The following is a 13420-nucleotide window of genomic DNA, read 5'->3' on the forward strand; positions in this document are numbered from 1 at the left end:
TGGCAGTATAAAGAGCTATGTTTCCCAGAGTCCTTTGCTGGTCATAAGGGTTAGTCCTGTGGAACACTCTTGGAGTGTCAGCCTTGCTCATTGTTTGAATATTAGTTTAGAGTAATTCCTGGAACTGCACTAGGCAGATTCCCTAGTGCAGTTAGGATTGCATATCTGTTTTGTTTGTCTGTTGCGATTGTCCTGTCCCAGCGTTGGTCGACAGGAAGTCGTTCTGATCTTTGTTCTTGGCGTATAGCTGGAGCAGCGGTTGCTACCAGCTATCTCATCTGTTCTGTCTTGCCAGAATTGCACTCGCCTTGCGCTAGTGCTGTGGATCCGTCTGATCTCCATCTCTCTTTCTATACGTGGATCGCACTAACCTCTTGCGCTAGTGCTGTGGAGCCTTCTGTTCTGTCTTCCTGGATCGCACTAGCCTCTTGCGCTAGTGCTGTGGATCCTATCTCTCGCTTATTCCTGTTTTCGTGTATCTGTCTTGTCTGCTACGAATGCTTGCTGGAAGCTCGGTGAGGTAACCGTTAAGCAAGCGCTCGCGTCCTCTGTTTTTTGTTTGTCTGTCCGTGGTTAGTTAGGCGTGCTTGTCTCTGTTGTGCTTATCATGCGGAGACCGCGCATAAACGCGTGCACTGTTGCGAATGAGTGCGGTGTTCGCGTTTAGCTAGCGTCTGTTATTTTCCTTATCTTCTCATTGTATGATTTGCTGTGCCTTTGCTACTCTCGTGCTCTGCCTTGCTGTAGCCTTGTGTCACCTCTGGCAATCGCCTCTCTCGCGATTGTGTTCCTGCTTCATATCTGCTGTTGTGTATGCACCGTCGCGGGTTGGCGACTAGTTTGGTGCACACACATACAATCTGTCCCTTTGCTCAATCTCATTCTCACTTGGTTTCTTCTGTTGTGTGTCCACCGTCGCAGGTTGGCGGCTAGATTGGTGGACATACATACATTCCTCATGTGTGCTTATTCGGTCTTGTGTCGCTGTTAGCAATCGCCATCTCTGGCGATTGCCTTCTCACTTTGTCTTCATGGTTGTGTGTTCATCGTCGCAGGGTGGCGACTAGTTTGGTGGACACACATACCCTCTGTCGGTTTGATCTCTCTCTTTCAGTGCTATCTTGCCCTGCGTTTCTTCCCTTCGTACAATTCCTGTCTGGCGTGTGTGGCAGGGTAGAGGAGATGTTCCTCTGCACTCCACAGCTCCCTCTGCCGACAGGAATTTCCCTCTACAGGTGCATTGCACCTTTTGCTGGGTTCCCTCAAATTACACGCTTGTGGAGGATTTCTGCAGTGTCAGTGCACGTCTTGTGCGCTGATCACGGAGAGAATTCCACAATCGTTACATACGCTTGTGGAGGATTTCCGCCGTGTCAGCACGCATCTTGTGCGCTGACCACGGGAATAGAAACCCGCAAATGTTACACTTCCATTCAAATATTTTTGTCATTAATCTGATGGGTTTACTTTTTGGCAGCTTTTCAGTAGGTCTTGTTCCTCCCACATCCAGGGTTGTAATTACAAATCATGAGGCCCCCCAGCAAAACTTTGATGGATTCCCCTCAAGATTCACTCCCTTTCCCTTGCCTACCCCTGCTGACCCTCACAGCCTGGGGTCCCATCTTTTCAGGGATCATAAAACATGTGTGGACATCATACTCTTCACACCCATAACAAGTGTATTGACAAAAACACCCGATCTGAAGAATGGACCACTTATTTGAAGGGAGCAAAATAGTAGTTAGGCCCCCCTTACTGCTCTGCAGTTGCAGAGGCTGCTCCCCTCTACTTACACCCCGCCTCTATCCCTACACACTGTCTATAATATGTGTTTTCACTTCTGTTCTCCCATCTACAATTCTTATTTTATCTTCCTCACCTCCTCCACTATCTACTCTCTCCCTATCTCCATTCCTCCACAACCCTCTTCCATCTCTACTTAGCTTTTTCTTCACCTTCGCCGTCTTCCTAGTTCCTACTCTTTCACACCCCCCTGTAAGGGGGAAGGGGGGCAGCCTAAGCCGGCCCTGTAGCTGTTCTAGGTTGGCTGTTGGCCAAGAATGTAGATTCGGCCATGGGAAAATACTGCCATTTTTCTGCGGCCGCAAGTGTGACCCTGACAAGCCAAGTAATGTATTTTTAGGTATACAGAAGCGTGTGCTCCAACCAACATCGATCACTTATAAACAGTTAACTAACTACTAAGGTATGCATGGCTCAGAGTGGTTTGAATAAGAAAATGGAAAAGCAAGTGAGAGCAGATGCCAATCTGCAAATCAAAGCACTCAATGAGTCATGTAATCTAAAAATATACAAAATATGTATTAATCCATTAAAAAACAGTATCAGATCTGGCTCTATCCGGATGACCTTTGGAGGACAGGCCTATACCGAGGACTTGGTAGCTATCAACAGTTTTTTTCATATCTTCCCATCATTTGCCACTATCTTGGAGTATAATCAGCTTGGAACACTGTTTATTTGTGAGAAGATGTTGTGATTGGACATTTGGCTTTTTTGACTACACTGGATGTTTGAGATAAACCTAGGATTCTTTGTATTCTGACCTAGATGCTGTGATTGAGCATCCATCAGTAACTTTGACATTCTATACCTGGTACTCAAACTACTGCCCAAGCATACATATATATATACCTACAAGCTGACTTATCCAATTATTGGCTTATCTGTGGATGTTACGATTGGACATCACTATCTTGGCTATGATGGGACTTTGACCATTTAAAGTTTTTTGCCTATTGGATTAACACTACCACATGGACCTCTGTAATTGATGGTTACTCCTATTTTCTACCACTTTGTTGCAATAGCTGGACATTGGGTGCTGTGCATTATTAGACTGTGCTTTCTACTGCCTTTTTTTAAAGGGGGATTCTATATAATGTTTGATACTGTTTTTTAATGGATTAATAAATATTTTGTATATTTTTAGATTACATGACTCATTGAGTGCTTTTATTTGCAGATTGGCATCTGCTCTCACTTGCTTTTCCATGTATTTTTAGGTGTTTTAAAACTGTGGCACTTGTCATGTAAAAATTAAGGAGGGTGAAACATGAAAAAAATGATAAAATGCCTGTGCAATTCAACACTACTTGGAAAAAAATATTACCCAAAGAAAGCCTAGATTGTTCTGAAAAAAACAACCCAATATATGTATCATATTGGTGGCGTAAGTAATAAAAAGCTATTGCTGTATCAGTAGCAACACAGCTGATATGCCCAAATTGTCAGGAATCATAAGGGGTAAAAACTCAGGAATGTAAAGTGGTTGAGGTCATGTCATGACACAAACAACATTCAAACTACACAATGTTCATAGGGCAAAGCAGAAATCCATGTAAATCTGTCTACAACCAGCTGCTATGTTTCCAAATAATAATACTTTTTGGCCCATATGCAATTCACTTTTTCTCCTGAGTTTTCTCCTAGGAGATAAATTGTCATCTTTTCTTTAAAATAACTATTCAGCACTTACAATTGAAAAAGTACCAAAAAGTAGGTGAAAAAGTGCTACCAACATTATTCAGAGTATTTTCTTGCTTGTTGGGGGTTTAAAAAGCATTTAATTCGCTAGTTGTGAAAATGTGGTTGATTCTCTAAACAGTGGTAATATTACCGTTCTCACATAGCCCACGGCAATATAACCCTAACGTGACCGTTGCTACACTAACACCCATTACTAACGGTAACGCTTGTTGGAAATGTGCGTTACCGTTGCAAATGTCATGCTACTCCGAGTACCGGGGGTATCATCCTATATTGGCAATACAATATTGCTGTGCCCTATGTAAGCTTGGTAATATTACTGCTGTTTAGAGATTTCACCCCATTATCACCCAGGAGAAAACTTAGGAGAAAAAGTAAATTGCAATGGGCACAGATGAAAGTTTGTAACCAACCTTCAGCAGATGTGTGTCCGAGTGAGAAGACATTGCCCCAGATGCATAATGGTGCGCCAAATCATATGATGGGTGGTTTGGTTTAAAATGATTTTGGCTGAAATCTGACAGAAATCAGCACGTGATATGTGGAACGTGCACTGACATTCTCCAATGAGCATTTTGGGGAGACAAAGTATTAAAGGACCGCTATCGTGAAAAGTTGTACAATTTAAAGTACATGTAAACACATACAAATAAAAAGTACGTTTCTTCCAGATTAAAATGAGCCATAAATAACTTTTCTCCAATCTTGCTGTCAATTACAGTAAGTAGTACACATTTGACAGAGCTGACAGGTTTTCGGATAGTCCATCTCTTCATGGGGGATTCTCAGCATGACCTTTATTCTTTATAAAGACACTCCTTGAAAAGGATTTATATAAATATGCTGTACAGCCTCCCTGCTTGCTGCATACTTTTTTAGCAGTTGGACAGAGCAACTGCCAATTCACTACGTGCTTTTGAAAACGAAAAAAAAAAACCCTTGAGAATCCTCCATGAGAAGTTGGGCTAGTCCAAAACCTTTCAGTTTATGTGCTTAGAACGAGCGAGGAGACAGTGTTTGTTACAGCAAAGGTCATTGACTTCTCGTTGAAGCCATGATCTTTGCCTTACAGCCAATTTGATTGGTTTAGGGAAGACTTCTTCCCTTTCACCAATCACGGTTTTGTGGGTTCCGGCCAGTGTCCGCGCCATGGTGAGGGTGAGCGCTTGTGCACGGTAGTAGCGGCGGCGGGGGGGGGGGGGGGGGGGGGAGGTTGTTTTAAAACATCCTGTGGTCTGTTGAGTGGAACCAACAGGACGTGCGGGTGGGTAGTGGTTAAAGGAATACTATAGGGGGGTCGGGGGAAAATGAGTTGAACTTACCCGGGGCTTCTAACGGTCCCCCGCAGACATCCTGTGCCCGCGCAGCCAGTCACCGATGCTCCGGCCCCGCCTCCGGTTCACTTCTGGAATTTCTGACTTTAAAGTCAGAAAACCACTGCGCCTGTGTTGCCGTGTCCTCGATCCCGCTGATGTCATCAAGAGCGCACAGTGCAGGACCAGTATGGTCTGTACCTGTGCTGTACGCTCCTGGTGACATCAGCGGGAGCGAGGACACGGGCGTGCAGGCGCAGTGGTTTTCTGACTTTAAAGTCAGAAATTCCAGAAGTGAACTGGAGGCGGGGCCGGAGCATCGGTGAGTGGCTGCGCCAACACAGGATGTCTGCGGGGGACCATTAGAAGCCCCGGGTAAGTTCAGCTCATTTCCCCCCGACCCCCCTACAGTATCCCTTTAAAGAAATAAAATACAAAACTCTGAAGAAGCTGCATACTACAGAAATAAACTATCCTCTAATTCACAAACATTTCAGCAATCCCGCTATCATTTAGGTTAATACTACCCACTAAATAGCAGACAATTTTAATTAATCCAGCTGGGGTCCGTTGCATCGCTCATGATGATATCCTCACTGGAGGTTGTTCAATCTCTCTCTGGAGGGGCCTTTGGTAAAACAGGCTCTATGATTTACTACAATACATTCTTGGCAACTGCATATTGTTTGCAGCATGACAACAATTTATACATGTAGATGACAGGTCCTCTTTGGCATAGGTACTGCAAAAAAAATAATATACATTTCGAGTTTCTGTTTTGTTTTTATACAGCGCAATATAAAGTCGCTAAATTCAGAGTAAACGCCCTCTAAATGCCTTTGAATGGCTGAATGACTGGTGATTGAAACAATGGATGGTTGAAGCCACTGATTGCTTTGTGCTCCCATAATGTCACTGCCTGCCAAGTGGCTCCTGGCCTTATCCGGTTAAGAAAAATTGCAGATTACAACTTAGTTTGTTACAGACAAGTTACTAATGTTCCGTCCTGCGCGCCAGGTTAACAGCTTGCAATTCAGCAGAATCCCAGGCTTTTAATATGAACAGGGACAGCTCAGTTACCGACTCCTCATTTGTACTACCCTGGGCTCTTTCCTGCACGTCCTACTTCTCAGCCGAATAGGCTCTATTAACAGTGTGCCAAACACCTTCAAATGATTCACTGAGATGTGACTAACTGCAACTACCTGTCATCCGTCTGCACCAGTTCTACAAAGCTAATGAGGTTGCTTTATCTCCAGGAAGAGCCTTTGTGGGAAAAACATAACTCTGTTATCCAGGGCTGATTCGATTTACTCTTAAACGCAGCTTCATTACTGTAATATAATTGGTGCCTTTTGTCATGTAATTAATGAAAAATAGATGTATGTTTATATCAGTGTTTTTTTTTTTAAACTATTGTACATTCTCAGAAGTTGATAACAGTGGCTTTCACGTTTCGCTTCTTTCCTCTGGACGTGGCAAGCTTATTCTGAAATTATAAATGCCAGTAGCTTCAATTAAAACAGTGTTCCTCAATATTATTACAGCATGCATAGTAATAGCCCCTCAGGGGCGGACTGACAACTCATGGGGCCCCTGGGCAATAGGAGATTATGGGGCCCCCATACCAGTGTTTCCCACCTTTCAGGTTATATTTTTACAGACTAAGATATAATAATTTACTGACAACAGTAAATATGTTATAATCATACCTCCCAACATTTTAACAACAGAAAACGGGACACTTAGGCCACACCCCTAACCACACCCCAATGCCCATAGACACGCCCGCCATTTGAAAAAAATTACAAAATATTTTTATTTTAATTAATATTTTCAATATTACTCCTGAAAGGGGTGAAGGGGGGGGGGGGGGGGGGGAACGTGTGGGTGCCCATGGGTGGGCAGAGAAAAGAAAAAAAACTGATCGAGGCACCAGCCGCCGGGATCTGTATGCGGGATGGATTGCCGCCGCAATTTCTGTCTCCCTCCCTCCCTCCTAATGTGCTCCCCAGTGTCGTCCCCCACCTGCCTACAGAGCTAAATGCGGAGCGGGCTGTCATTTAATGGTCTTACCATTGCCGTGCGTTTCATCTGCTCTTCTCGGCTTCCTGCTTCCTGTGACGTCACAGGAAGCCGAGAAGTGCAGATGAAACGCACGGCAATAGTAACTTTGGTAAGACCATTAAATGACAGCCCGCTCCGCATTTAGCTCTGCAGGCAGGTGGGGGACGACACTGGGGGACACATTAGGAGGGAGGGAGGGAGGGAGAGAGAAATGGTGGCGGCAATCCATCCCGCATACAGATCCCGGCGGCTGGTGCCTCGATCAGTTTTTGTCCTTCTCTCTGCCCAGCGGCCGGGACAGAAGGGGGGGCAGGAGGGCCCCCCAAATCGGGACAGTCCCGATCAAATTCGGGACTGTTGGGGACTATGTTATATTGTGATATTTTATACTGATAAAAACCCCTGCGCCGCGCAGTGCGCAAAAAAATGGGTGTGGTCACGCAACAGAATGTGGGCGTGGTCATGGGTGGGGCAAAATATACATGACCTTAGCAGTGGTGTAAAAGGTCTGCCGGGGAAGTTTGAACTCAGCCATAGTGTTTCCCCCCAAAATACATGTAATCTGACAGCTTTTCACCAAAAATCCATGCAATTTGTCAGAGGTTCCTCCAAAATACAGATAATATGGCAGTCGTTCCCCCAAAATAGACGTTATCTGGCAGCAGCGGTTCCCCCAAATACACATAATTTGGCAGCGGCTCCCCAAAATATGGGTAATCTGGCAGCGGATCACCAAAAATACATGTAGCAGCAGTGGTTCCCCCAAAATACACAGAATCTGGAAGCAGTGTAATTGGACTGTTTGAAAATCCATTCTTAGAGCACATGTTTCAGACAAAAGAATTCACTTCCTGCTTAACTGACCTTAGGTGGAGATAAAGTTCAAATCTGCTGAAAAGCATCCTTTCAGCCAATGACACTGAGCCGGAAGTGATGTGTGGTGAAGGGGTGGAGTCAAGAAGTATATAGAGTCTTTGACCATGTGGTTAGGGGGTCTTTTGCTTGGATCTGCTGGGGTAAGGCTGCTGGCTGTGGTAAGGCTGTAATAGGTCTGCGCATAGTGGGCTGTATTTAGGAGATTTAGTGGGAAGCTGCATTAATGTTATGTATTAAGGTATAAATTGTGGGCATTGGTTTCTAAGCTTTATGTTTTTATATGGTCCGATTTCTCTGTACTTGTCGCTTACTGTAATACATCAATATCTGTACCTTTATCGCAAATACCACTTGCAATATAAACTTTATTTATGCTGTTGTTGATGTGTATTTTTTTGCCAAACGACCACCTAGAACTTACGAGAAATCGGTATTGTTGTCTTTATTAATATAGAATTGTTTATGCAATATTTTCAGCAATATCCAATTTCTTACAGCAGCAGTTCCCCCATTATACACAATCTGGCAGCGGTTCCCCAAAAATACACATAATCTGGCAGTTGTTTCTAAAAATACACTTAATCTGGCAGCAGCAGTTCCCCAAAAATAGTTAATCTGGCAGCAGTTCCCCCAAAATAGGTGCCCCCAGTATAGGTAACCAGGTCAAAAGGTATCCCCAGTGGAAGTAACCAGGTCTATAGGTTTTCCCAGTGCAGGTATCCAGGTCTATAGGTGTCCCCAGTATAAGTAGCCTAGTCTACAGGTGTCCCCAGAATAGATAACCAGGTCTATAGATGTCCCAATTTAAGATAGCCAGGTCTATAGATGTCCCCAGCTAAGATAGCCAGGTCAATAGATGTCCCCAGCTAAGATATCCAGGTCTATAGGTGTCCCCAGTATAGGTAGCCAGGTCTACAGGTGTCTCCAGAATAGGTAGCCAGGCCTATAGGTGTCCCCAGTACAGATAGCCAGGTCTATAGGTGTCTCCTGTATAGATAGCCAGGTCTTTAGGTGTCCCCAGTATATGTAGCTAGGTGTATAGGTGTCCCCAGTATAGCCAGGTCTATAGGTGTTCCCAGTATATACAGCCAGGTCTATAAGTGCCCCCAGTATATACAGCCAGGTCTATGGGTGCCCCCAGTATATGTAGCTAGGTCTATAAGTGCCCCCAGTATATGCAGCCAGGTGTATAGGTCTCCCCAGTATATGCAGCCAGGTGTATAGGTGTCCCCAGTATAGCCAGGTCTATAGGTGCCCCCAGTATATGTAGCTAGGTCTATAAGTGCCCCCAGTATATGTAGTCAGGTGTATAAGTGCCCCCAGTATATCCAGCCAGGTGTATAGGTCTCCCCAGTATAGCCAGGTGTATAGGTCTCCCCAGTATATCCAGCTAGGTGTATAGGTCTCCCCAGTATATGCAGCCAGGTGTATAGGTCTCCCCAGTATAGCCAGGTCTATAGGTGCCCTCAGTATATGTAGCTAGGTCTATAAGTGCCCCCAGTATATGCATCCAGGCTTGTCAGTGTCTTCAGGAGGGGAGACAGCCAGTGAAGGAGGGCAATGGGCATAGCAGCGGAGAAGGGGGGAATTTCCCCCCCTTCCCTCACCTTGGGGCCCTCCTTCCTGGCTCTCCCCTCCAGAATCTGTAGAGTGTCGCACAGCGGGTAGCGGCTGACAGCGGGCGGAGACTTACCGCTGTACAGCCACCGGAGGGAGCGCTGATCTGTGTGCCACTAGTCTGGGCTTGAGCCCAGACTAGTGGCACACAGATCAGCACTCCCTTCGGTGGCTGTACAGCGGTAAGTCTCCGCCCGCTGTCAGCCGCTGCTCGCTGTGCGAGTCCGACACTTTACAGATTCTGGAGGGGAGAGCCAGGAAGGGGGGCCCAAAGGTGAGGGAAGGGGGGGGAACTTCCCCCCTTCTCCGCTGCTATGCCCGTCGCCCTCCTTCACTGGCTGTCTCCCCTCCTGCTCAGGGTTCTCTGGCGGGCCCCCCCCACCACGGGCCCTCGGTCCATGCCCGAGTGCCCTAATGGTCAGTCCGCCCCTGTAGCCCCTGCAACCCCTGCTACCGCTGGGGGCCTCAGGGGCATATGTGTTAGTATGGCGCCACTGAGCTGGGCGCAGGGTAAACCGAATGTTGACCATCCCTGCTGCCACTCAAATTCCTGGCGGCGTTAAATACTGTTCCTCCTCCTCGTCATAGCAATTCAGAAGGAGAAGTAATTTGGGATCCGGCAATCGGTGGAACCCCAAATTACCCTTGCGCGGGTGGTGTTCACTATACCATCAGTGAGCACTGAGGGATGAAACCACCTGCTTCAGCTCAGGGGCTTGCTCCTCCTCCAGTCCTCTTTGCACAGTAAGTGCAGCTGAGCTGCAGCTGACCCAAAATATTTTCCTGGTTATGCTGTGTTGGGTATCTTCATCCTCCCATCTGCCACTGTAACGGGTTCTAAGGAGAATTGGGACTGTACAAATGTGATTATATCGTCATGTTACATGACACTTAAGGTATCCTTTAAAGGACACCCCATTTAGAGTCTTAACCTCCCTGGCGGTGCATTTCTGTCAGGAATTAGGAGTCAAAAGCGGTACATTTTTTTTCATGAATTTTAGGCCTCCGATTTTGAAGTCTTAACTCACCAAAATACATCAGAATAAAAGTGTGGTAGACATTCTGCATATAAATAAAAGTCAGGAACACAAAATTGTTGAAGTAAATAAATTTATCAATAATCTGAAATAAAACTGTATAAATAAGGCAGCAGATTATACAGTATGTACATATATACTCCTAATACACCTCCCGTGTGTGGTATATTTTAAAGCAAGGAATTGCACACAGGGCAACATCACAGTCTGGACAGTAGAATCGTGATTCTTTCCTGATTCTTTTCCCCTTCTCGTCGCTTTTGCTGCAGCACACATGACATGTCCTAGTTGGGGCATTTTTTTGGGAGTTGGTGGAATGTATTCCATAAAATGGCGGCCAGTGAGGCGCTCCGGATTTACCACATAAGAGGCACGGCGTCCAACTCTGGCATCCAATGCAGTCTGGTACCTTAGACAGATACATTCGCACAGTTTCCAGATGAAGTCAGCATGCGTCACTGGCCTGTCACTTCCCTGCTTGTGCAGAATGTATGCATTCCAAATGCTTTGTTCCAGTAGGTGCCGGAAAATCTTTTTATAATACTTTTTCTGCTGTTTCCTGACAGCAGTATAAAAGGTCACCGCCTGGTCAGCTTTGTCCACACCACCCATGGTGTGGTTATAGTCCACCACGACCTGCGGTTTTACAATATCTTTTCCTCCTCTCGTTCTGGTGGGGACAGTGGAGGTGTCATGAACAGTAGAGAGGAGACAGACGTCTTTTTTGTCCCGCCATCGGAGGGCTAACATCTTCCCTTTCTGCCAAGCAGCTATGTCCCCAGTCTTCAGCTTCTGCTTGGCAAAGGCCGACGGCATCTCCCTCCTGTTAGCCCTAACAGTGCCATAGATGTCAGTCTTATGCTTTCTAAGAATCTCAGACAGTTCAGGGGAGGTGTAGAAATTATCTGTGGTGAGACAGTAGCCTTTGTCCAACAAAGGCTCCAGAAGGGACAATACAGACGATGTCGCCACTCCAAACTCGCTAAACCTGGGACAAAATTTTGTGCCTTTTCCCGTATACAAAATAGTATTCCAGATGTATCCGGTACTTGACTCGCATAGAGTGTATGATTTTATCCCAAAGCGGGCCCACTTGGAAGCAATATATTGGAGCCAGCTCAGCCTCCCCTTATAGGCCGTCAGGCTCTCGTCCACACTGATGTCCCTCTGTGGCACATACGTGGTCCTAAAATTTTCCACCACCATCTGGTAGACCTCCCAGATTTTTTTTAGTTTTGGAGCAGGGTGGGTCGACTCATCAAAAGTTTCATTGTTAGAAAAGTGGAGAAATTTCATTATAAGGGAAAAACGGTACTCGGACATAACTGTACCGAAGAAGGGGGTTGCAATGATCTTATTCGTGCTCAAGTACCATTTCTGCAGGGGCTTCCCCACCACTCCCTGCAGAATGATCAGGCCCAAAAACAGCCAAATATCCGCTGCTGTTACCGGCTCCCAGGTCCTGCTTCTGGAAAAGGGTCCTTGAGGAGTAGCCAATTGTTGGGTGGCATAGCGATTAGTCTCCTCCACTATCCTCTCAATTACCGCCTCCGAGAAGAAAAGCTGCAGGTATGCCAGGGGGTTGCACTCGCACTCCTTCTTCAGGCCAGGCTCCCCAATAAAAGGGAAACGTGGGGGCGGTGGCGGAGCCTGAGAAAGGTCGATGGGGCACCAAACCCGGACATCACTAACTTCGCTGGTGATGGAGTCGCTGTCGCTATCTGGGTCGGATGACAGATCCCCAGGTGCGTCGCTGTCACTGGAGTCCGCCAGTGACTGCAGATCGCTGTCCTCCAACTCCGCCAGCTCTTCCGCGGTGAGACGCCTTCTGGAGGATGATGCCATAGTAAATCCAGGCAGAGGTCGGTGCAGGCAGCAGGCAAAGAGTAGTCCAAGTCCAGGCAAAAATCATCAACAGGTAATCAATCAAATCCAGGCAGAAGGCAGAAAGAGTAGTCAAAGTCCATGCAAAAATCGGCAACGGGTAATCAATCAAAATCCAGGCAGAAGGCAGAAAGAGTAGTCAAAGTCCAGGCAAAAATCGGCAACGGGTAATCAATCAAAATCCAGGCAGAAGGCAGAAAGAGTAGTCAAAGTCCAGGCAAAATCGGCAACGAGTAATCAATCAAATCCAGGCAGAAGGCAGAAAGAATAGTCAAAGTCCAGGCAAAAATCGGTAACAGGTAGGCAGAAATCAGATAAGATAAGCACTCACCAATCACAGCCAGCTCCTCTCCAGCTCAACAGCCACAACTCCTCTCAGCAATCCAGGAAGCAAAAGGCAACATTGCATTGGATACAAAATCCCATTGTATCCAATACAATGCTGTTTTGGCCCAATCAGAACAGTTTATTTTAATTTTTTTTTATACTCCCTCCCTCCCTTCCCTCCCCTCCCTCCCCCCCCCCTCCCTCTCCTCCCTCCCCTCCCTCCCTCCCCTCCCTCCCCTCCCTCCCTCCCCTCTCTCCCCTCCCTCCCCTGTGACCCTACGCTGCCCCTACGTCACTCGCCGCTGATCGGCTAATTGGGCTAATTGGCCGCCGGGTCCCCTAAGATCAGAGCGGTAATGGGGACTCCGGCGGCCGGGTGGAAGAATCCTGGGTCCCGCTAACAAGCGCTGATCGCGCGCGGGACCCAGGAATTGGCTGCAGGCATTTTTTTTTACTTCCAGCCTCCCTCCCCGATGACTTCTCGCCGCCCGTGACGTCACGACGCACCGCTGATCCTCCCTACTAATTGGCCGCCGGGTCCCGGGAAGACCAGAAGGTAATGGGGACTCTGGCGGCCGGGGGGGAAGAAGCCTGGGTCCCACTGACAAGTGCTGATCGCGCGCGGGACCCAGGAATTAGCTGCAGCCACTGATTTTTGCACACACGAGCAGAGCTCAGGCTTACCGCTCCTGACATGTGTCAGTCAGCCCGAGCTCTGCTCGTGAATACCGCCAGGGAGGTTAAATTGCATTTAAAATTCACAGTTGCTTTTAAAGAACACCTGAAGTG

The 13420-nt window shown here is 46.8% G+C and overlaps 1 protein-coding gene across 1 annotated transcript; it reads right to left on the reverse strand.

Annotated features, from left to right (window-relative positions):
- Positions 1–6249: 6249 nt before the first annotated feature.
- Positions 6250–12265, reverse strand: LOC137536702 (piggyBac transposable element-derived protein 4-like). Its single transcript, XM_068258931.1, has 2 exons — positions 10781–12265; positions 6250–6312 (listed from the first exon to the last, which is right to left on the reverse strand). The coding sequence occupies exons 1-2, from the start codon at positions 12263–12265 to the stop codon at positions 6250–6252; spliced, it is 1548 nt and encodes a 515-aa protein (XP_068115032.1).
- Between the last annotated feature and the right edge of the window lie 1155 nt (positions 12266–13420).

Source organism: Hyperolius riggenbachi, chromosome 10, assembly GCF_040937935.1.
Source record: "Hyperolius riggenbachi isolate aHypRig1 chromosome 10, aHypRig1.pri, whole genome shotgun sequence".
Classification (NCBI taxonomy): Eukaryota; Metazoa; Chordata; class Amphibia; order Anura; family Hyperoliidae; genus Hyperolius; species Hyperolius riggenbachi.